Here is a 22,128-nt window from a genome sequence, read left to right as displayed (position 1 = left end):
ACTATTTCCAGGCCCTTCTATCTTATTAGACTTCTATTTCCCACAATGATAGGGTTCTTAAGTTCATACATTATCTTTCCATATTAGAACATAAAAAGTTCAACTTTGTTTACTCCCTGATGCTCACTCATATTATTTTATGTTTCTCTTGTGTCTCGTGTTTGAATTTCCAAGTTCTATGCAGCTCTGGGTTTTTCATCAGGAATGCTTGGAAGTTCTGTATTTCATTACATATTCATTTTTCTCCTTAGAGGATTATACTCATTTTTTAGGGTAAATTAACCTTGTTTTTAAGTCTATATCTTTTCCTTTCTCAAATATCACATTCCTTTATAGTAGTGAATGAATCTTGTATGAATCTAACTGTGACTTCTTGGTACTTAGATGCTTTCTTTCTTGCTGCTTGAAACATTTGTTCTTTCTTTTGGACAAAGCTCTGGCTTTTGATTACAATGTTCCTGAGAGTTTTTATTTTGGAGTTTCTTTTAGGAAATGATCTCTTGTGCCAAGTTATTAACTCTCATTTCTTTGTGAACATTTCCCCCTTGTACTCTCATTTTTTTCCCCAATTGTTTCTTCCAATAGTCTCATTTCATTAAAAATAGTTTTATAACTCTTTTTAAAACTCTTGCTTTAATTCTTCCAATAAACCTAATTGACCTTATGCCCCAGCTGTGTTTTTATTTATTCATTTAAGAATATGTTGAGAGCTATGAATGTGGGGCAACCTAGCTGGTTTTTCTTTTATTCCCTTTTAAGTATCTAGTGAAAGTTATTTACAGATTAACCCATCCAAAATTTACATTTCCAAACTTGGCTTAATCTAACATCCTATTTCTGTAGCCATAAGGAAAGAAAGCATATTGACCATCCATTGTGCCCAATTCTCTGTTCTATTAGGAAAGAACAAAAAAAGAAAAAAAGGAAAGGAAAAAATAAAAAGAACATAAATAGTCTCTGTCCTCAGATAGTTGAGAAATAAATAAATAAGCACCTGAGGACAGTGAACATTAAAATTTAGATATATAAGAACTCCTTAGGGATGTGTGATAGAGGAAACTCTTTCCCCAAAGTTCTGAGTAGTCACAGATAGCCTCTGCCTCCTACTGATCTTGATGACAATTTAAATTGCCTTCAAAACTGACCACGTGCGCTCACACGCACACGCGCACACACACACACACACACACACACGCGCGCGCGCGCACACACACACACACACACACACACACACACACACACACACCCTCATCATCTTATTAACTTTAAGGAGTAAGAATAACTGCTCTGAAGAAATGGGGGAGGCCCTTTTCCTCTATTGACTTCTTCAGCACATTGGTCCACTGGAAATTCTGTGTAGGGCTGTCTCTCACTTATATTTTTCCTTTGGGTAAAGGGCCTTGTAGCATCTTCAAAGGCAATTATTATTTTCCTGGGTACCAGAACAGTAGGTAACAGGTACCACAGCAGTTATAGTGGTAACAGCAACAGTGGCAGACTTGCCAATTAGAAGTTACCCACATAGTAAACACTAAAAAGAACAGAACCCAGTTTAAATGCAAAAGAGATAATGTGCAGCCCTATTCCAAATATCCTAGTGAAGTTTGTGTATCTGCTTCTCAACTGACTGTAACCATTCTATGATTCTTTATTGCTTAGTAGTCCCTTTCTATATAGGTATAACATTATTTATCCTTAGAAATATAAATCCTCTGCATTGTTGGTGGAGTTGTGAACAAATCCAACCATTTTGGAGAGTAGTTTGGAACTATGCTCAAAAAGTATCAAACTGTGCATACCCTTTGATCCAGCAGTGTTACTACTGGGATTATATCCCAAAGAGATTATAAAGAAGGGAAAGGGACCTGTATGTGCATGAATGTTTGTGGCAGCCCTTTTTGTAGTGGCTAAAAACTGGAAACTGAATGGATGTCCATCAGTTGGAGAATGGCTGAATAAATTGTGGCATATGAATATTATGGAATATTACTGTTCTGTAAGAAATGACCAACAGGATGATTTCAGAAAGGCCTGGAGAGACTTACACGAACTGATGCTGAGTGAAATGAGCAGGACCAGGAGGTCATTATATACTTCAACAACAATACTATATGATGACCAGTTCTGATGGACCAGGCCATCCTCAGCAACGAGATCAACCAAATCATTTCCAATGGAGCAGTAATGAACTGAACCAGCTATGCCCAGAAAAAGAACTCTGGGAGATGACTAAAAACCATTACATTGAATTCCCAATCCCTATATTTATGCACACCTGCATTTTTGATTTCCTTCACAAGCTAATTGTACAATATTTCAGAGTCTGATTCTTTTTGTACAGCAAAATAACGTTTTGGTCATGTATACTTATTGTGTATCTAATTTATATTTTAATATATTTAACATCTACTGGTCATCCTGCCATCTAGAGGAGGGGGTGGGGGGGTAAGAGGTAAAAAATTGGAACAAGAGGTTTGGCAATTGTTAATGCTGTAAAGTTACCCATGAATATATCCTGTAAATAAAAGGCTATTAAATTAAAAAAAAAAAGAAAAAAGAAAGAAAGAAATATAAATCCTCAGAATTGGAACACTAGGAACCAAATTTTGCAGTTCATGAGGCAGACAACTCTAGAGCAATGAACCCAGGGTAAGACAAAAGGACAGCAATTGGCAAAGGTCTCCAGGCTGCTATGGTCTCAGCCGTATAGTGCTTGGTTAGCTGATATGCATGGGATAGATTCTCCTTCTTACTTTAATAGCTTAGCTTGCATATAGATTTTAAATTCCTTACAATATTGTACATTTGTTTCACTCTTAAAATGTGACAATGTAACATTTTTTTTTTCTACACTAGGACTGATGAGCATATAGAGAATGAGTGACAAACCTTTGAAAACAGGTGCTTCGATACTGTTTCTCAATCTCCTCTGGTGGGAAAGCCCTCTTATATTAGGCATAGCAATAAAAGTAGTTTTAGATGCAGGCTGCTACAGATACTGGGTGTGAGGGATTGTTGAGCTTTAAGTGCACACAAAGCCATTACAACAAACAAGATGAACCGTGTATGGTTTTCAGCTGTTGCAACTACAAGTATTGCCAGTGAGCCACTGCAGTGAGATATAAAGGTAATTAGGAGCGAAGTTAGGCTCTACGTGCAATACTATCCAACACTGAGAGTGTACATTCATTTGAGAATTTGAACAAAAATAGCAAATTATGAGTAACATACAACATTTACCCAGTATATAGCTAAATCCAGACATCTAAACTCAAACCATGTAATATTTTATTATAAATATATCAATCCTTCAAATCATATACACCAAAAAGTATCCAAAAAGCCTTGAGGGAGAAGTGGGAGTTGCACAAGGATTCTTCCCACCTGAAGTGCTATATGGTTTAGCACTATGTTGGCTAAGTGCTGAAAAAGACTATCTCTGAGATAAGGAAATACTTAGGAATATGCATTTAACATTCCAAAACAAATATAGGATGTCTTTAAAGTGATTACTCTGACAGAATTTTAATTCATTTATCTTTAACTTAAGGCAGCTAGGTGGCTCAGGAGATAGAGTAGCAGGCCTGGAGGATGAAAGATGCATCTTCCTAAAGTTCAAATCTGACCTCAGACACTTCCTAGACATGTGATCCTAAGCAAGTCACTTAACTTTGTCTCAGTTTCTTTATCTGTAAAATCAGCTGGAGAATAAAATGGCCAAACATTCCTACATCTTTGCCAAGAAAACTCAATGGGGTTTCCATGAGAGTAGGGCATGACTGAAAAATGACTCAACAACAACAACAAATGTCTCCTGCAGTTATTTACATATGATATAATATACCACTGGTGGGGGAAGAGAGAAATTCTTCCCCACCTTGTACTCTTTTACAAGGTACAGGGGAAAATAGGGATTCTTCATGAAAAGCTGGCTCTCTTAACTGACTCCATTTTCTCACGACCAGCTTCACCACTCTTTAACTCTCAGTCTTTCCTGTTTACCCACATCAGTGAATGGGAGAGAAAAGGGAAAATGGTACAGACTTACTATCAGTGCCAATTCTTAGCCAAATTTTCTGACCCCTTCAAAGGCAAATGATCACTTAAAATGCCACATACTTTATTATCTGAATAGGTAATGAGCACTCACCTAAGTGGGCTGTCTGAAATAAACACTCATTTGAACATAGAAAGGGTCATTAGTGTTCAATCTATCAATATTACTAATTGCTTGTTATATTTCAGGTATTATTCTAGGTACTTGTTTCCATTATCTACTCTCACATCCTATAATTGCATCAAAAACATCAGGAAACTAATTCCTCAAAATATAAGAACTGGAAAGTACTTTGGGATCATTTAATTCAAACTCCTCATTTTGCATATATGGACAATGAGCCCAGGAGGGGTTAAAGTGGTTTAGCATTCTCCACCAGTGTTTGTTTTGCAGAATATAGTCTTTTGTAATGGAATTGGAACTCTCAGACATGCCTTATGATGTCTGGGGTAGAAAACCTTTCTGGAAATATTTAATACTCACCCACACACTGGGTTATATTGCACCAACTAACCATGAGTTGAAAATAGGAAAATGACATGGAAAAAGTGATAAAAATGTTGAATAAGAAATAATCAGGAAAAGGAAAAAAGGTATGAGTGCTACTCTTCTAATAAGGCTAAAGAAAATGATTTTGATACAAATCAGCTTTTAAAAAAATTTACTTTGAATATTGCAAAATCATAAAGAACAAGAATGGCCCTTAAGAAGACAAATGAAAAGATACCATCTACTCCTTTACAGAAGTGAGAGCTCATGAGTGGGGCATATTTTCTATATTTTAAGACTTTTTAAATTTACTGATTGTGCTAATTTTTTTCTCTCATTCTCTTTCCTTCTTTAAAAACATTGTTACATGTGATGGAGAGGAAAAGGAAGGGATACTGGGAGGAAAATCTGGCAATGTAAGAAAAATATGTATCAATGAAAATCTATTTTAACAAGTGTTCAATTTTCTAGCTATTTAAACTTAATAAACAAAAAACCTTTCCTCAACATTCTTAAATCTCCAAACATAAGTATGCTTTAAAAATGTCATGTTTTATATGAGAATGTATTTTCTTTTACTTTCATTTTAGAAGAACAAAACCAAAGGCCTTAGTAAAGATTTAATTATATGAATGCTATAAAATTATTAGCTAACCAAATTTGCAAATACATCTTTTCTTAATGCTATAGAATCAAGCCTCAAATGTAAAGAACTACCTGACTGCAGAAGAGAGGGGCTGGACAGGTAATTTCAATGGCATAGGGAATTTTCAGTAAGCAAACTAATGTAGCCTGACACTTGTTCTATTACACAGAGAGATGCCCAAAGTACTGAGAAATTTAAGGGATTTGTGAGGGGTCACACACAGCCAGTAGGTGATATAAGGATTTCAATTCAAATTTTCCTGACTCTGAGGCCAGTGCTTAGGAAAAATTTCTTTTTTTGAGCTTTACATCTTATACTTTGAATCTATCCTGATTTTCAAAAATTTTTATAATAGCAGATTAAATTTCATTACAATATTTCTAAAATAAAGCATAATAAATATTAGTAACTACCAGGGCTATGTGTAAACTTCTGAACAGTCTTTTTCATGAATCTTATCCAATATTTTTCTTTTAGGATGACTGGGGCTTGAAATCAGACTGACAGAACTAAAAAGAACCTCAAAGTAACATGTAATTCGATCTTTTGAAAGTACATATTACAAATGTTAAAAAAAAATATATGGTTGCTTATTCTATCTGCAAAATCTTTTGTAAGAAAAGTGCTCTATGAACTTAAAGCAATGTACAAATGTGGTTCATTTTTTAGAGACAGAGATCTTACAACTTCCTCTAATAGTTTTCCCCAGTATTTTATTTGTCCAACAATGGCCCTTCTTTATAATTAACAGAGAAAGCAAATATTTCTTCTGGTTAATTAAATCATTTCTGTCTTCAAAGTCCTGTGCAGATACAGGGAAAAACTAGGTCACTTTTGCACCAACATCCTTCAGACATTTGAAGATGACTATTCTCTCATCCTGTCATCCTTGATTTATCAATCTCACACCAAGTATCTAATCCACTGCCAAACTTGTCATACCTGCCTTAATAACATTCTAACTAGGTTAACTGTCTCTCCCCACTCGAATCCACTTTCCACTTAGTTGCTAAGGTTATTTTTTTCTAACTTGTAGGCCTGACCATGTCACACATTCTTCCTACCCCTACCTCATGAGCCCTGCTGGGAGATTTCCAATGGCTTCCTATCACATCCAGAATCAAATGAAAAATCCACTGACATTTAGAGCTTTCTTACCTTTCTACTTTTCTTACCTTTCTTACTTTTTAAACTTTTATTTCTTACACTTTAGCAACACAATTACTCTGGCCTATATTCAGGTCGTTAAGCCCTTGAGTCCATATTTCTTCTCCATTTCAACTTCTTAGTTTCACTAGCTTCCTTCTAAGTTCAGCTTAAATCCTACTTTCTGTAAAAATTTCCTTCTTAGTACCTCCAGGTACTAAGTCTTCCTCTTTCAGAATGTCTTCATCTTCTAGGTATATGTTTTGTACATACCTAGTTGTTTACATATTGTCTCCCTCATTGGAATGTGAGCTCATTCAGGGAAAGGTAACTTTTCTTCTTTTTTCCTAAACTCCCAGGTCTTATCACAGCATAGAGTAAACATTTAATAAATGCATGTTGACTGATAGTATGGTGGAAAGTTGGACCTGAAAAGACCTGATTTTAAATTATGATTCTGACCCTTATTGCTTTATTGACTGTGGGTAAGTCATATGAATTGCTTACATCTAAGGCAATTATGTCCATTAGAGTGATAGGAATTCACATTCATAGGTCCCTGATATATACTTAGAGAAAAAGTACTATTATTTTCCAGGATAAAAATGATCTAAATTTTACTCACACATGCTAATATCCATCTCTTTGAATAAATGAATGGTGACAATCATGATTTCCAAGTCTTTTTTTTTTCTCATTACTGTGTTTTATTTCCTATAATCCCAAATTTTAAATTTTTATTTACAGTGTATATTCCCTTTCTCTTCTGCATAGATTCATTTTATTTTATATGACTATTTCATCCAGCCCCAACAGATTCCAATATGTAACATGGTATTTTTCATTTATATTGGTAAATCATTTTGTAGTTAACAAATTATATTTCATTAGAATTATATTCCCTATTTCAGTCAACACCAATGTTCAAAGAAAGACTTGACATTTATTACCCCCGCCTTTTTTTTTTTTTTTTTAACATTAAAGAAATGTCAGGAACTTTAAACCTACTTACTTAATCTCATTTGTTAAGAGACAGAGGGGATCTTGGAGGTACAAGAAATTTATACACAAAAAATACCTTAGAAAAACCACCTAATGAAACCAAGATAAAGTTTTTTTTTTAAAATCTGAGTTGTAAATAAAACTGCCACTTAGAGGTCCTATGTCATAGGAATGAAACATTCTTTTGGCTGCATATAGAAGACTAAAATAGCTGGAAACAGAAAATTTCCCCTCCTACCTAAAAGAGAAGATTAAGATGCCTTTTCTCCCTTAAAAATTATTTCTGTGTTCATCAAATAATAGCAAAAAACCAAAGACAACATTCATACAGAACCACAGAATCACATATTAAAGGTCATTCTTTATCTTTCAGTTTCCAGAAGAAGAAACTGAGGCCCAGAAAGACTAAGTGAAACACTCAAGGTCACACAAGGTCACACTGAATGCAGAGCTGGGATCTGAATCCTTGACTCAAAATACAGGTTCTTTCTACCATACAAAGATACTTTAAGATTTGCAAAAAAACCTTTACACAGTCTCAACACAACAACCACCTAGTGAGGCAAATACCAAAGGTGATACACTCATTTTACAGATAAGGGAGGTTAAGAGATTTACCCACGATTACACGGTCAGTGCCAGAGGTGAGATACATGCACATATCTCTACCAATGACAAACTTTGCCATCTCTCTACCACATTTTATAGTTTCTATTTCAAAAGCAACAGATGCAGAAAAATTAACCGACCACACAAGAAACATTATACCTGGGAATCCAGGGGCACATTGTACACCTCTGCATCCAGGAGAACAGTGCATGCACTGAAGGGCAGTGTCTGATTTGCTAATGTTCTTGCAGCTCGATAATGAACACGAAGAACTTCTTGTTCATTAGATACAATGAGTTTTTCCTAGTGGAATAAAAAGAAAACTTTATGTAAAAAAATTTATTTTAAAAAAACCTATGTAGACTACACAGTGACTTACTTTATATTTGAAGTATCACTTAAAATTTATTTTATTTTCCAAGATTCAGAACTTGTTTTCTTTTCATTAAGGGCTTAGAAATAGATTATTGAATTTCTAGAATGAGATTTGACAAAGTTTGAAAATTTTTGAAAATGCTTTTCTTTCATGAGTTGTCTGTTCCTCTTTTGCATATGATGATTTCATAGAAATAAACATGCCTAAAAGTATTATGCTATCTACTTAAAAAACTAACATTTATAATTTATAATAAGAAAAAGGGGTGATTGACTTTTATATACACATATATGTGTGTATTCCTTGCAATTCTAAGACTATGTCATACATAACAATCTCTAATCTGTATTGTTAAAGAAAGTTTCTCCACTGAAAACTCCTAATAGCAAAGAAATCAGGTTAATTTAGTTAAAAAAAAAAACAACTAGATACTTTTTAGATGGCAAATATCTGAATGAAGAAAATGAACTTTAAAATGATATTTTAAAAATGCAACTCTATGCTTAAAATTTATTGCCAATTTGGTCATAAGTTAAATATATGAATCAGAAAGGTTCAAATTTTGGTTTGAAAAAAGAAAATGGCTAGAGAAGAGTATTTTCATCGCTGTTACATTTTTTTCCAACAGTTTTTCTTAAGGAGTAATATATAAAGGAGGAAGAAAAAAGATATTTTATACACACACACACACACACACACACACACACACACACACACACACATATATATATGTAGGCTGAAATAATTGGGATTAAGTGACTTGCCCAGGGTCACACAGCTAGGATTAAGTGTCTGAGACCACATTTGAACTCAGGTCCTCCTGACTTCAGGGCTTATGCTCTATCCACTGCACCACTTAGCTGCCCTAGATGTTACATTTTTAAGATCACAGAGGGAAAAAAAAAATCTCTTTAGTATTATAGAGTAGATACTAATAAAACAGTATACTATAGTAATATACTAAACAATGCTATACAATATATCAAATATATTAAAAAGAATGTCAAATCAGAAATGATTTTCATGATCTCTACAAATGCAAGAAAGGCAAGAGAGAAAGCTTGCAATAATTTTATGCTTTATTTATTCACTGGATATAATTTCTTCTAACATTTTTACATAAATAACATCACATTTATTATGGTTTCTGGACATTATTATTAAAGATTAATAACTTATTTAGTAGTACATTTTAGGAAATTTAGGAATTAAAGGTACATATTGAATATAAAGGGTTTTTAGAAGCCTCCAGAGGTTTCTGTAACTAGATACAAATATTTTTTTCTACATTAAAAGAATGAATATCACAAGATACTGTTGCCATCACAATCTTCTAGTCTATCTCCTTGAAGGATTGATTGGGTTGGGGTGAGGGGCAAACTGTCTTTTTACATGCTTTAAGAGAAATATTCCAGGGGCAGATGCAATAGTGCATAATATCATAAAAAAAAAAAAAACTTATCAAGAAACTGATAGTTTAAGTTCATTTGAATACAATAGCCAGATCTATGATTTGTAAGATCAAATAACTCTCCCAAGACTTGGGGTCCTTTAAAGGACTCAATTAAAAGTCAAAGAACTAGAGCCAACTAGGTGGCACAGTGGACAGAGCACTAGCCCTGAAGTCAGGAGGACTTGAGTTCAAAGTTGATCTCAAATACTTAATATTTCCTGGCTGTGTGACCCAGGGCAAGTCACTTAACCCCAATTGCCTCAGCAAAAAAACAAAAGTCACAGAACTTGGGATTTTGTTGAAAAAATTCAACACAGGATAATGACAGGAAGCTGCCTGGAGCTTATATTTATGTTATATTACTTATAACATAATCAAGAATTATGGAAGAAGGTATCTCAAAATAATCTATTTCAAAACAAGTTTTTAATGAATTAGATAAATGAACTGTTTTCTCATTTAAAAAAAAAAAGGCAACTATAATAAAGAATTGGAGGAAACTGTAACCCATTGTCAAAATAGACTGGTCAATTAGAGGACAAATCTAATTTCATCTCTGTATTAAACATCAAACTCCTTAAAAAAAAAAAAAAACAGTAAGAAATTAGTACCCTTTCAATACTATGTTGCAAACGCAGTTTCATTCTTACAACTTCCTGTTGCCGAAAAAGCTCTTTAAGTGGATCTGACAGGGATGGAGGTGGTGTAATCTAAGGGAAAAAAATGATACATAATATAGTTATTAAGTTTTATATTTTTTAAAAAAGAAACATTAAAAATAATTTATCTCCATTAAAACAGAATCTACCATATACTTAAGATTTTAATATGCTATAGGTCAAATTCTAGTCAATGAAATGTAACCTAGAAACAATATCATACTTTTTTAGACATTACTTACCCAGTAAGGAAAAAAATAATAGAAAACCCGAGTGGTCAAAAAAGTTCAACAAATACTTATTAAGCATCATTTATTCATTAAAAGCACTGGGCCAGATACTGGAGGAAATTTAAACATAGATAAGATGCGGTCTTTGTCCACAAGAAGAGGGAGATAGGTATGTACATAAGTAAGAATAACACAAAATAGAATATAAAGTATAGCACCTTGGAACAAAATGGATGTCATTTCTGGATGGTGGAGAATTCAAAGGACATTTTATTAAATATCCATAATATACAAGACTTGTACACAATGGTAGGCATTGGGGATATAAAAATAAAACAATCTTTGCTTTCAAAGAACTAATAACCCAGGGGATACAACATGTACACAATTAAGTAAATACAAGGAAGAGAGGAGAACTAACAACTAGGCAATCTTGGTAGTCTTCTGTGGAAGAGGTGATATCTGAATAGAAGCCTTGAAGGAAAATAATAATTTGTGATACATAAGGACAAAATGCATTCTATGTGGGCTGTCTTATTTAATGCAAAGCAGGAGACTTATTAAATTAGAAAATAGTAGTGAAGTGTGAATGCAGTAAGAAATGTAGTAATAAAAAGTAGTGAATATGAAAAATAACTTTCATGTCTTTGAAAAGAAAAGTTGGAGCCATAGTATTGAGAGCCTTCCATACTGAGCTAAGGAATCTGTATTTTACCTTCAAGGCAAAAGGAAAACAAATGAAGGGTATTTTTTTTTTTTTTAGCAGGAGAGTGACATGTGCCAACATTGTGGAGGGTTATTTGATAAATTTTGTGGAGAATGAATTGGAAAGAGGTAAGATTGGAAACAGAGAGCCCAAGTAGGGTGCAATTAAAATAATTTAAAGGAGATGTCATGAGCACCTGAAGTGGTGATGGCCAAGTGACTGGAGAGAATAGGATGGTAGTAAGATACTGGGAAGATGGAATCCAAATTTGGCAATTGACTACATATAGGGGTGAATGAGGGAGAGGACAACTTGGAGGTGATGAACTCAGATAACTGTGAAGATGAGGCCTTCCACAGACACAGGTAAGTTTGTAGGAGGGACAAGTTGAGGGGAAGAAATACTCAGTTTAGTTTTAAATATTTAAGTTTAAGATGCTTGTTGGAATCCTAGTGTGAACTCAAGCCACAGGTAACCCTAGAGAACTTCTAAATTTAGTTCTCTATACCATTAATTTTTAAATTTTTGATAAAGATGCACTGGCTCCAGCCAACAGGTTTTATAACCCACCAGAAGAGCAGTGTCCAGTGTGAGCAGCTCAACTATCTTCAGATAATTGCCAGGTGATGTGGAGAGATCCAGAAAGTGGTGAATGGAAGGGACCAGACAGGTTAACTGCTTGGTTCCAAGAGCTCTTGCAGCTAGTCCTTTGCCTCTGCTCCCTTCAGCCTCCAGCCAGCACAAAGATGGAATGATTCTGTCTTCGCCTCCAAGAGAGGGCTTGTGGGCTTCTGTATCTTCCAGAGTGCTCCTCCTCTGACCCCTGACAATGTTCCAAAGTAACTCTCTAACCCAAAGCGAAGAGTCTCTTTATATATGATCTCCCAAAGGTTGACTCCTCCTTCTGGAGGCAGGGATTAAGGGAGGTGTGAATTTGGATATCTCATACTAAACCCTTGAAATCTCCCAAACTGTGAACTCCAATGAGTACTTAAGTACTTCTTGCTTATATGAGCTCTCTAAAGGTGTGAACACAAGCATTATTGTCTATTAATATTAGCAACTTATCACCTTGTAAGGATTCACTCTAAGGTGTGAACCAATAAGCACTGTATCAATTCCATTGAGTTAACACCAGGATTCTGACATCACCCTTGAGTTTTCACCTTGTTTCAAGTTGAGTTGACACTCAGGATTCCAACAGATGCTCATTTAACATTAATGCAGATATGCCCAGTAGACAGTGGGCTATGGAAGACTACAAGTTCAGGAAATTTGAACTATTGTACAACTACATTTGGGCGTCATCTTCACTGAGAGCATAAGTGAAAACACTAAGCTGATGAGATCACTAAGCGAGAAAATAGAGATTCAAATTGAGTCTTGATGGAACTTGTTATTAAAGGGTGGAAGAATACTATTGCTCTATGGAAAATGATGAGCAGAATGCTCTCAGAAAAACCTGGAAAGAATTCCATGAACTCAAAGTGAAATGTACTATGTATAAAATAATAGCAATGTTCTGGGATGATTAGCTGTGGATGACTCGGCTATTTTTCAGCATACAATGTCCATGACTATTATGAAGGATTTATGATGAAAAATATATCTATACTCAGAGAAAGAGCTGATTGTCTCTGAGTACAGATTGAAGCATAATTATAAAAACAAATATAAGAAAATTGTTTTACATGTAAAGAGGGAAAATAAAAATATTAAATATATTTTAAGAGTACTAATTTCAGAATTGGAAGTCTTGACCTTGGACAAGTCACCTCTAGGTCTTCCTTCCCTTTTTCTGTCAAATGATGGACTGATGAACTCTTTCTAAATCTATGATTTTGGGATGAACAAATACAAAAAAAAAAGCAGTAAAATCTAGTGCCCAAGGAAAAAGCCCAAGAGGAAGTGCTCAACAGTGTCAAAATCTAAGTCCAAGGAATGAAGCTGAGGAAAGGAAATTAGCAGCTAAAGGGATTTGGCAGTTAAAAAAGATCATTGTTAATTGCATAAAGTAGTTTAAGAAATAGTGGAATATTAAAAACCTGACTGAGATAGGTTAAAAATTAATAGAGAGATTATGAAGAAATGAAGGCAATGAGACCTGGAAGTGAAAGGGATATAGGTTAATAGAGTTAACCTAGGTTGGTTAATAGAGTTTAACCTATTAACTTATTTATTTGTTAATCTATTACCTATAATCTGGCACTTATTGATGTCAGGTAAGGAAGGAATAAAAAAAGAAGTGAGGGAAGGAATTAAAGATGGGACAACTTCCTGGGATAGGAGTGATGGAATTAAAGAATACAAATAGAAGGGGGTACTTCTCCTTTGGAATCTGGAGAAGAAAATACTGGAGGAAGAAGTAGAGAGATTTTAAGTAAGATAAAGTAATGAAGTAATATAAGAGGGCTCGGGGCAGTTGGCCTTAATTTTCTGAGTACAGTGGGAGGTCAGGTCATCTGTGAAAGGAAAGGAAAGGCCTAAGAAGTTTGAAGGGGAAGTTTGTTAAAGTTATTATTTTGTTATTGTTGTTTCAGTTGTATGCAATTCTCTTGGCAAAGATACTGAAATAGTTTGCCATGTCCTTTTATAGCTCATTTTACAGATGAGAAAACTGAAACAAAGAGCATTAAGTGACTTGTCCAAGTTCACACAGTTAGTTAATGTCTAAGGCTGGACTTGAATTCAGGAAAGATGAATCTTCTTCAGTCCAGCCCCTGAGCTCTATCCACTGTGCCATCTAGCTGCCTAGTTATTGTGTGGGTAGTATGAAAGTAAATTAAGGATGACTAGAAAGTCTACTGTGTAGTAGTGAGGGCCTAATTGAAATCAGACAACATAGCATGTTGTGGAATCTTCTTTATTAGTATGGAAGAGAGGAGAAGGCAGATGATTGGAATGGGTTTGAAGGTTGGTAAGATATGGATAAAAAGGTAAGTGAATCAAGAAAAAATCAGCGAGGAAGTAGCTATCATCTAGCTCTTAAGGTACAATTGGGATTTAAATAGACAATGCTTATAGGAATGGAAAGAGAACAACTGAACAGTCCATTCAAGCTACAGAGAATAGCAGAAAACACAGGACTTGTTGGGAGGGGAGTGGTTAGCAAGTAGTCAGTTTGGTTGCAATGTAGGATATATGACAGGAAACTGAATGAGTATCAAAAAGATTGATTAAAATTTGATTAGATAGGGCCTTCAGAGGAAGAATCAAGTAAAAGTTTGACCCTTAAACTATAGATAAAAAGAACTTTTCTAAAAATGGAGTGCCATGACTAGAGGTGGGCAAAAGATTAATTTTGTAGGAGTTATATAGTTTAGGTTTGGAATGGGGCTAGGAATGTCTTAGAGTGGACAGGTTGAGGGCTAAGGAAAGAGTCCAATTAGAATAGTTTAGGTGTTAGTTAATAAAGGTCTGAACTAGTGTGATGGTGAGGGGAAATATGAGGTAATAAATTTAGGAGATATTTTGAAGAGAGCTTGAATAGAATTTGTAAACTGATAGGATGTATGGTCAAAGGGAGAGTCAAATATGCTTATGAAGTTACAAACACAAATGATTTAGGGAATAATGATGTCTTTTACATAAGTTCAAAAACATAACAGGTTTTAGAAAGATTATTTCTCCAAATTCAATTTAAGTCACACTGAGATTCAGCTGCTGGTGGGATATCAGATGAAGGTATCCAGTAGTTATTTAGAAATATAAATCTGGAGTTCAAGGAAGGAAGAAGAATAATCAGGGAAGCAAAAGAATAAGAATATACCCAGAAAGCTAGGGTTAATCCACAATTTAAAATGTTACAGAAGAGTCAAAGATGAGCACTGAGAAATGTGATTGTTTTTGGTGAGTAGGAAGTCATTGCTGATCTTTGAGATGGTAATTTCACCAGAACAGGAAAGATGAAAGTATATTATAAGAACAGAAGGCTGATTCGGCAAATCTCCCCTAAAAAAATTAATCAGTGAAAGGAATTAAGTAATGAAAATTCACTGTTTTAACTCAACATCTTATTTTATTTTTCCTTTAAACACGATTCTAAAAAGTGTGGATCTCAAACCTATAGCAAATTATTAGAAATGGCAACTGACAGAAGAAGTGAGAGAGACAGAAAAATTTTAACAAGCATAATGGCCCCAAGGCTGGAGCTATTTAGGATAGGGGCAAATACCTTATACCAGTGATTCTCAAAATATGGTCTAGACTCTAGAGAATCCTGGGGATTTCTGAAATTCTTTTAGAGGGCCTATAAATTCAAAAATAGTTTTTATTTCCAATATGGTAAATGTCTATAAATATAATCCAGATAAACAAAAACTCTTTGGAGAGATCCTCAATAATTTTTAATAGGATAAAGATACTGAAAACAAAAGTTTGAGAACCACTCCCTTATACATTTTACTAGTTTTCTGGGGAAATCATTATATCACAGTATAATAAAATAACATATTTCTAATGATGACTCATAATCAGCAAGAGGTAAATATCAGGATTTTCTATTTAGGAAGACAAGGAAGTATATAACAGATTTTTATTAGAATTTTCATCAAAATTGATTAAAATGTTTATTCTGTGATGGGGTAAAATTCAATGTCATAAAATCAGCAAGTGTAACACCTTTCCCTTAAAATGCTAGATAAATTGAATTAGAAAATCTAATTTCCTTATAATGCCATCTATGAGGTGTTACTAATTTCTACAACTTAGCTTGTAAGTTAAATATCAGCTTCATTTGTCAAGTAAAAGATAATACTGCAATTTAAAATCAGCATTTTAAAATGTGCTACAAATCAGTTTTGACTGAGGTTTACTTGTTTCTAACACAGAATTTTTATAGAAAGTTTATGTTTATCTATAAAGTTTAAAAGCATTTCACAAATCACCTAGATGAGGCTACTCGAGGCATGTATCCTTCTACAATATTTACACTAGAAGATGATACAGACTCTTTTCATTTGAAGACCTCCAGTGAGGAACATCATCATGTCAGAAGAGGCATCTCACTTTTGGACAGCTCTCATTTTTAGGAAGTTCTTTATTGAACTGAAATTTAGCTTCCTGAATGTCTACTTAATAATCCAAGAATAATTATGCTAAGAGGCCAACAGAAAGTCTAATTCTACAACATACACCTTGAAATATTGTAAGACCACTTCTTATTCTATCACCTCTTCAATCTTCTCTGTGCTAATCATCCTCAATTCCGTCAACAGATCCTGGTACCATCTTGGGACATTTTTCTCTGTATAAACTCCCATTTAACAATTTCCTTCCTAAGATGTGGCATTAAAGTAGAACACAATAATCCAAATATAGCCTAATAAAGGCAGAGTACAAGTGGCTTATTACCTGTTTTGTTCTCAACATTAGATTCTATGTTAATGCAACTTAATAATTTTTTGGATTACCAGGCCACTTATTTTTATGATTTTATTTTCCATTGTCCATGTAATTTATTACAATAGGTAGCTAATTAAAGGAGTGACCAATTTGAAGAAATATCCAATAGATTTTATAAGAGGGAGTGGGTATAACTCTTGGGACTTTGCTGATAAGTAGACACAGATAATTTATGAGTGGCTAGCTGGTGCTAAAGAGATGAGGCTCCTGCCAGATGAACCATCCTTTTGTTTTTAGTCTTTAAAAGTAATCAGACATGTTCTTCTGAGATTTCTTTTTATGTGTACATAAGATTCAAGTATAGCAAAGCAGACCTGTATGGGTGTGGGAAAGGAAAAGAAGGGTAAAGGTGTGGTATATAAACCTGTTTTCATATAGTTTCCTCTTCCCTGAAGCAGCTGATGAGGGGTTATGGCAAAAGCACATGACATGTTTAGCATAGGAGAGATTTTGAATTTCTTAGGCAGAATGATTTCAGGAATCTAGTCTTCTAGCTAGAGAAGAAGAAAATGGGGAGTGTGGCAATGTTGGGGGTGGTTGAGAGAGGGAATGGGAGAGGAAAAGAGAAAGAGGGAGAGAGAGAAGCTAGTGAATTACTTGGACAATGTTGATCTGATAGGAAGGAAATAGCTTTTAAGAGACAGTGGAAAGAGTACTGAGACAAGTGTCAGAATGATCACAATTTAAATCTAGCCTCAAACACTCATTTTCTGTGTGAGTCTAAGCAAGCCTACTTAAATTCAGTTAAAACTGATTCCTCAACCATACAATGAGGCTAATAATGGCATCTACTTTTTTTAATGCTGTTACAAAGAACATATGAGATAATCTTTGTAACGCACTTAGCCCAGTACCTGGGACATAAGTAGGCACTTAGTTGTTGCCTTCCTCAAGGGACATTTATTTTTTGATTGGATACCAAACTACAGGTTAATTAATACAAATTTTGGAAGGAACTGTATAGGACTTTCTGGGAAAGGATTTATTGGAATGCCAAAAGTTTGTCTTGATAATAACCCCAAATTCAGTTTCCTTTCAGAAGGAGATGATGGGCTATTTCAGTGCTTTCTAAATTTTTGTAACTGGTCATGGCCCAAGTTACTAGCTCTCTTCTGTTTTTGTTTCCCTTTCTGAACACACGACATCTGTGAGGCTTACTCAGGATTTCCCCCCCCCCCCATCTTACTGGGTCTAAAGATCTAAGCATGAACCTACAGAATTTATCCAGGATATTGGGGGTTGATTTTCAATCAAATTCAAGTGCCTACTCCTTTTTTGAGAGCCCTTCAACTCAAGGAACAACTCATGTCTGTTATATTTTAAATTTTTTACACCTAAACTTCTTGTTCTTTTGTGACAATCTAAATAACGTGTTGGGGATCATCATAGGCTCCAAATCCACAAGAAAAATAGTTTTATAGCTCAAGTATTATGCCTTTTACATCTCAGGTGCTTTTCTCTCTCTCTCTCTCTCTTTTTTTGAAGGTAAGTTTTTGGATATTGAAGATTTGATCAACCCATTCATCTTGAATTTCATTTTCAATTAATCTATGGACTGAAGGGGTACACTGGAGAAATTTTTTTGTTTCCTTCTTGATTGCCACATTGTACTTTAGAAATCTAATGAAGAAATTTTTTCTCCCTTGTACCTCTATTTGTATTGCTTCATGTAATGCAGGGATTACCCTAAGAAATTTTTATCCAGAATAGTTTAGTTTTCCACCTGAGAGAAGTAGACTTTTGATTTAACTCCTTTTAAAATAGAATTTCCTTCTGAAGAGGGAAGCTATTTTTTAAGCTGCTTTCTAGTTTTGCTTTTTTCCCTCCTTAAACTGTTTTTAAGAGGAAACAAATCCTAGACGTTATCTATAGCAATGGTTCTCAAAGTGTGGTCCAGAGAAATCTGGAGTCTCTGAAACCTTTTCAAAGGGTCTACAAATTCAAAATTTATTTTTATTTCTATTATGATAAGTATCTATAAATATGCTCATGTAAACAAAAACTCTTTGGCCAGATCCTCAATAATTTTTAATAGTATAAAAATATTGAGAACAAAAATTTGAGAACCATTAACCTATAGGAACTAGCAAAATTTTGCTTATGGAATTTGCATATGATTTAGAGAGGGGGAGGACCCCCACAAAAGACTTAATTTCAGCAATTCTTAGGATCTATGCATTATCAATGTCGTTAGCCCAGCTATGATTTAAGCAATCAAGATAACTGTTGGAGCTTCTCTAAAGTGGCAGAGAATCATTCATAGAGCCTCTTCATATTAGTAAAGAACTCTTTAGAACTGGGGACATATACCACCGTGCCTCTAAATTACCAATATGATTTTGGGGAGAATATTTAATTGGTCAATAATATGATGTGTGTTTGTTAAAGGAAGATAAATTACTGAAAAACATGAAATTACAGGATCAGGAACCATCAGAAGGATATCTTTCCAGAAAAAGTGGGCATATTCACTGAGGTTCCACTGAAAGAACATAAGGACCTGAAAATAGTTGCTTTTTTGAGGCTTAGAATAAAGAGACTACTGTCTAAGGAGCCACCTCCTTTTGTATAGTCTATCAAAATGAGCTACTAGATCAGCTCCTTCTTTAAGGATTTCCTTTCTTGCTTGCATAAAACAGATTTAAGTATATAGTCCAGCAGACCTACAGGGTATGTGTATAAATTTGTGCACAGACACAAGATCCTCTTTTCTTTCCAAAGCACTTGATGGCAACTTGTACAAAAGTTCATAGTAATATAATTTTATAATACACAAATTGAAAGGACAGATCCTGGACAAATTTTCCTGCACCCCAACCTCTTGGTTAGGGATTTTGAATTTTGTTAGGCAAAGTGTTCCAGAAATCTAGCCTTCTCTGGGTATTATGCCAGCTTGGGATTTACCTCCCTAAAGAGGATAATTTATATAGTCCTTACATAGCATCCTATTTAGAGACCAATGTTAGGGAGTTACTTGGATGGTGCTGATCTGATGGGAAAGTAATGGCTTGTTCAGTCTCAGTTCTATAAGATTTTTGGGAGGGTACAGCATAAAGGGGAGACTTAGTAAAAGATTCTATAGAAAAGGAAGACTCAATGGAACGGCAAAGGACTGATTCGATAGTAATATTAAATCACAACCCTTTCTGGTTGTTTTAGTTTGAGGAATTCAGAGAATTCTTGCATTGTTTGCACTTGTACTAACATGCTTTTGATACCTACAATATTTGTATGAAAGTTGGGGACTCTTTTGGTCAAATCTAGAGGAAACTCAAATTATTATACCATTTTTACATGCATTATTTCATTTGATCTTCACAGCCAGCCATCTTATGAGGGAAGCCTATTTTACAGATGAGGAAATTGAGTTGCCGAGCCTCAGACTGGAGCCCAGTTCTAATTTTCTTTCTGCCTAAATGCTCTAATCATTAGCATAACTATATCACTTAACTTTTAATTTCATAATATTCAAAAGAAAGACATAGTTGTTATCTTGAAGGGACAATATTATATTCTATTTTGGCAAATAATTTACTACCATCTGCCAGGCACTATCCTGGTGACACAAATTATTATATCACGTATGTTGGAAGACTTCTAGAATAGAGAGAAAATTACTCTCTTAGGATCAGACCCTCAGGATTTGACCTAATTCCTTATGAGTTCAGAGCTTTAGGGGAATCTAGGACTATGGAATATTACAGTTTACAAACAATAATTAATTGCATAGCAACTAATTTCTGAAGATAAGAAAGTGCTCAATCAATAATTTTTACATCAAATATTAAAACACCTATTTTTAATATCAAAGTATATAAAAATATAATGGAAGTTTTTGGATTGGCTAAAAAGATTCTAGACATAAAAATAAATTAGTCTGGAAATCAAGCAATACACATTTTGGCTCTAGCCTATCTTTTGAGACAGGTTTCACATTCACATGCACTCTCCTTCCTCTCTTAGGTCACTTAGAATACTTGTCTTACTTTTAAAACTTGGTTCAAGAAGTACCTCCTACTTGAAAAAAAATTTTTTTTTGATTCAGTTGTCACAGCTTTTTAATTTATTTTTATTTTATTTAACTGTTAGAGCTCCTTTCACTCTCAAACTACTTTGCCTTTATTTAAAGGTATATTCACCTTAACCTCCTAGATGAAAGTAAATTTCTCAAGATGAGGGCCCATCATTTTGTCTTTGTATTATATTGTATCTTTGTCCATCACAATACCTGCTTTTCTCTTGATAAGTGCTTTACAAATCTTTGTAAAGTTTAAATAGTCACAAAATCAAATATTCTTAAGGACTCAAAACTTATTCCCATTAGGGAGAAAACATCTAATATAAAACTTAAATCTAATATAAATCTGTTTATGCCTTATAATTACCCTGAATACATTACTTGGTAATCCACTGACACTCAACAGGACTGTCTAATTTTTTTCTCTCACCAGGATAGTGGCAGATGGTAGTAAATTATTTGCCAAAATAGAATATAATATTGTCCCTTCAAGATAACAACTATGTCTTTCTTTTGAATATTATGAAATTAAAAATTAAGTGATATAGTTATGCTAATGATTAGAGTGTTTAGGCAGAAAGAAAATTAGAACTGGGCTCCAGTCCGAGGCTCGGCAACTCAATTTCCTCATCTGTAAAATATGCTTCCCTCATAAGATGGCTGGCTGTGAAGATCAAATGAAATAATGCATGTAAAAGTGCTTTCTAAGCTACTATGCAAATGATGTTTTTGTCTTAGTTTCTAATACTATGTGGCTCAGCTTTTTCTTTCTTACATCTTTTTACTTGAACTAGAATACTTTCTATATATCATATAAAATTATATTTTATATTCCTTTATATTCCAATGGATTTTAAATGTTGGTTGAGAAACTATAGCTCTTGGGAACTGAATCTAACTCAATTTTTGTATATTGATCACATACACACATACACAAAGATACTTTTACATATACATGTAAAATACATATCTACATTAAAATGATAGCCATTAAAATTTGAGGGATGTGATTTATGATTGAAATTTGGCTAAGGAAAGGTTTACCATCTTCAAAGGATTACATAATAGGAAAAGGAATGGTAGAATGCTTGCACATGCCAAGTGTTTTTATATTGAGAGAAGATATATTTTCTCATACATGTGAGAAAATTTAACCAAAATGAATAATATGATTTTGAGAAAGGAATTCTGACAGTACAATTTTGGACAAACACAAGATTTCATAAGACACAAATACACATATGTATGTATATAAATAGAGAACAACAGCTGGGGAGACACAATAGTGCAAATCAATAGAAAAAGAGATTTAAAATTATGTCAGGAATTTCTTA

At 34.1% G+C, this 22,128-nt stretch overlaps 1 protein-coding gene across 6 annotated transcripts in view; it reads right to left on the bottom strand.

Moving 5' to 3' along the window:
- ANKRD12 (ankyrin repeat domain 12) overlaps positions 1-22,128 on the bottom strand; it is a 173,980-nt gene that overhangs the window by 4,493 nt on the left and 147,359 nt on the right. For all 6 annotated transcript variants that reach the window (XM_012541541.3, XM_012541540.3, XM_023496243.2 and 3 more), the window contains 2 exons: positions 10,390-10,488; positions 8,109-8,252 (listed from right to left, as the gene is read on the bottom strand). In XM_012541541.3, the coding sequence (XP_012396995.1) occupies positions 8,109-8,252; positions 10,390-10,488 (243 nt within the window). The remainder of the gene's footprint in view (positions 1-8,108; positions 8,253-10,389; positions 10,489-22,128) is intronic.

This window comes from Sarcophilus harrisii, chromosome 1 (genome assembly GCF_902635505.1).
Source record: "Sarcophilus harrisii chromosome 1, mSarHar1.11, whole genome shotgun sequence".
Classification (NCBI taxonomy): domain Eukaryota; kingdom Metazoa; phylum Chordata; class Mammalia; order Dasyuromorphia; family Dasyuridae; genus Sarcophilus; species Sarcophilus harrisii.
This window is presented reverse-complemented; position numbering and strand designations above follow the sequence as displayed.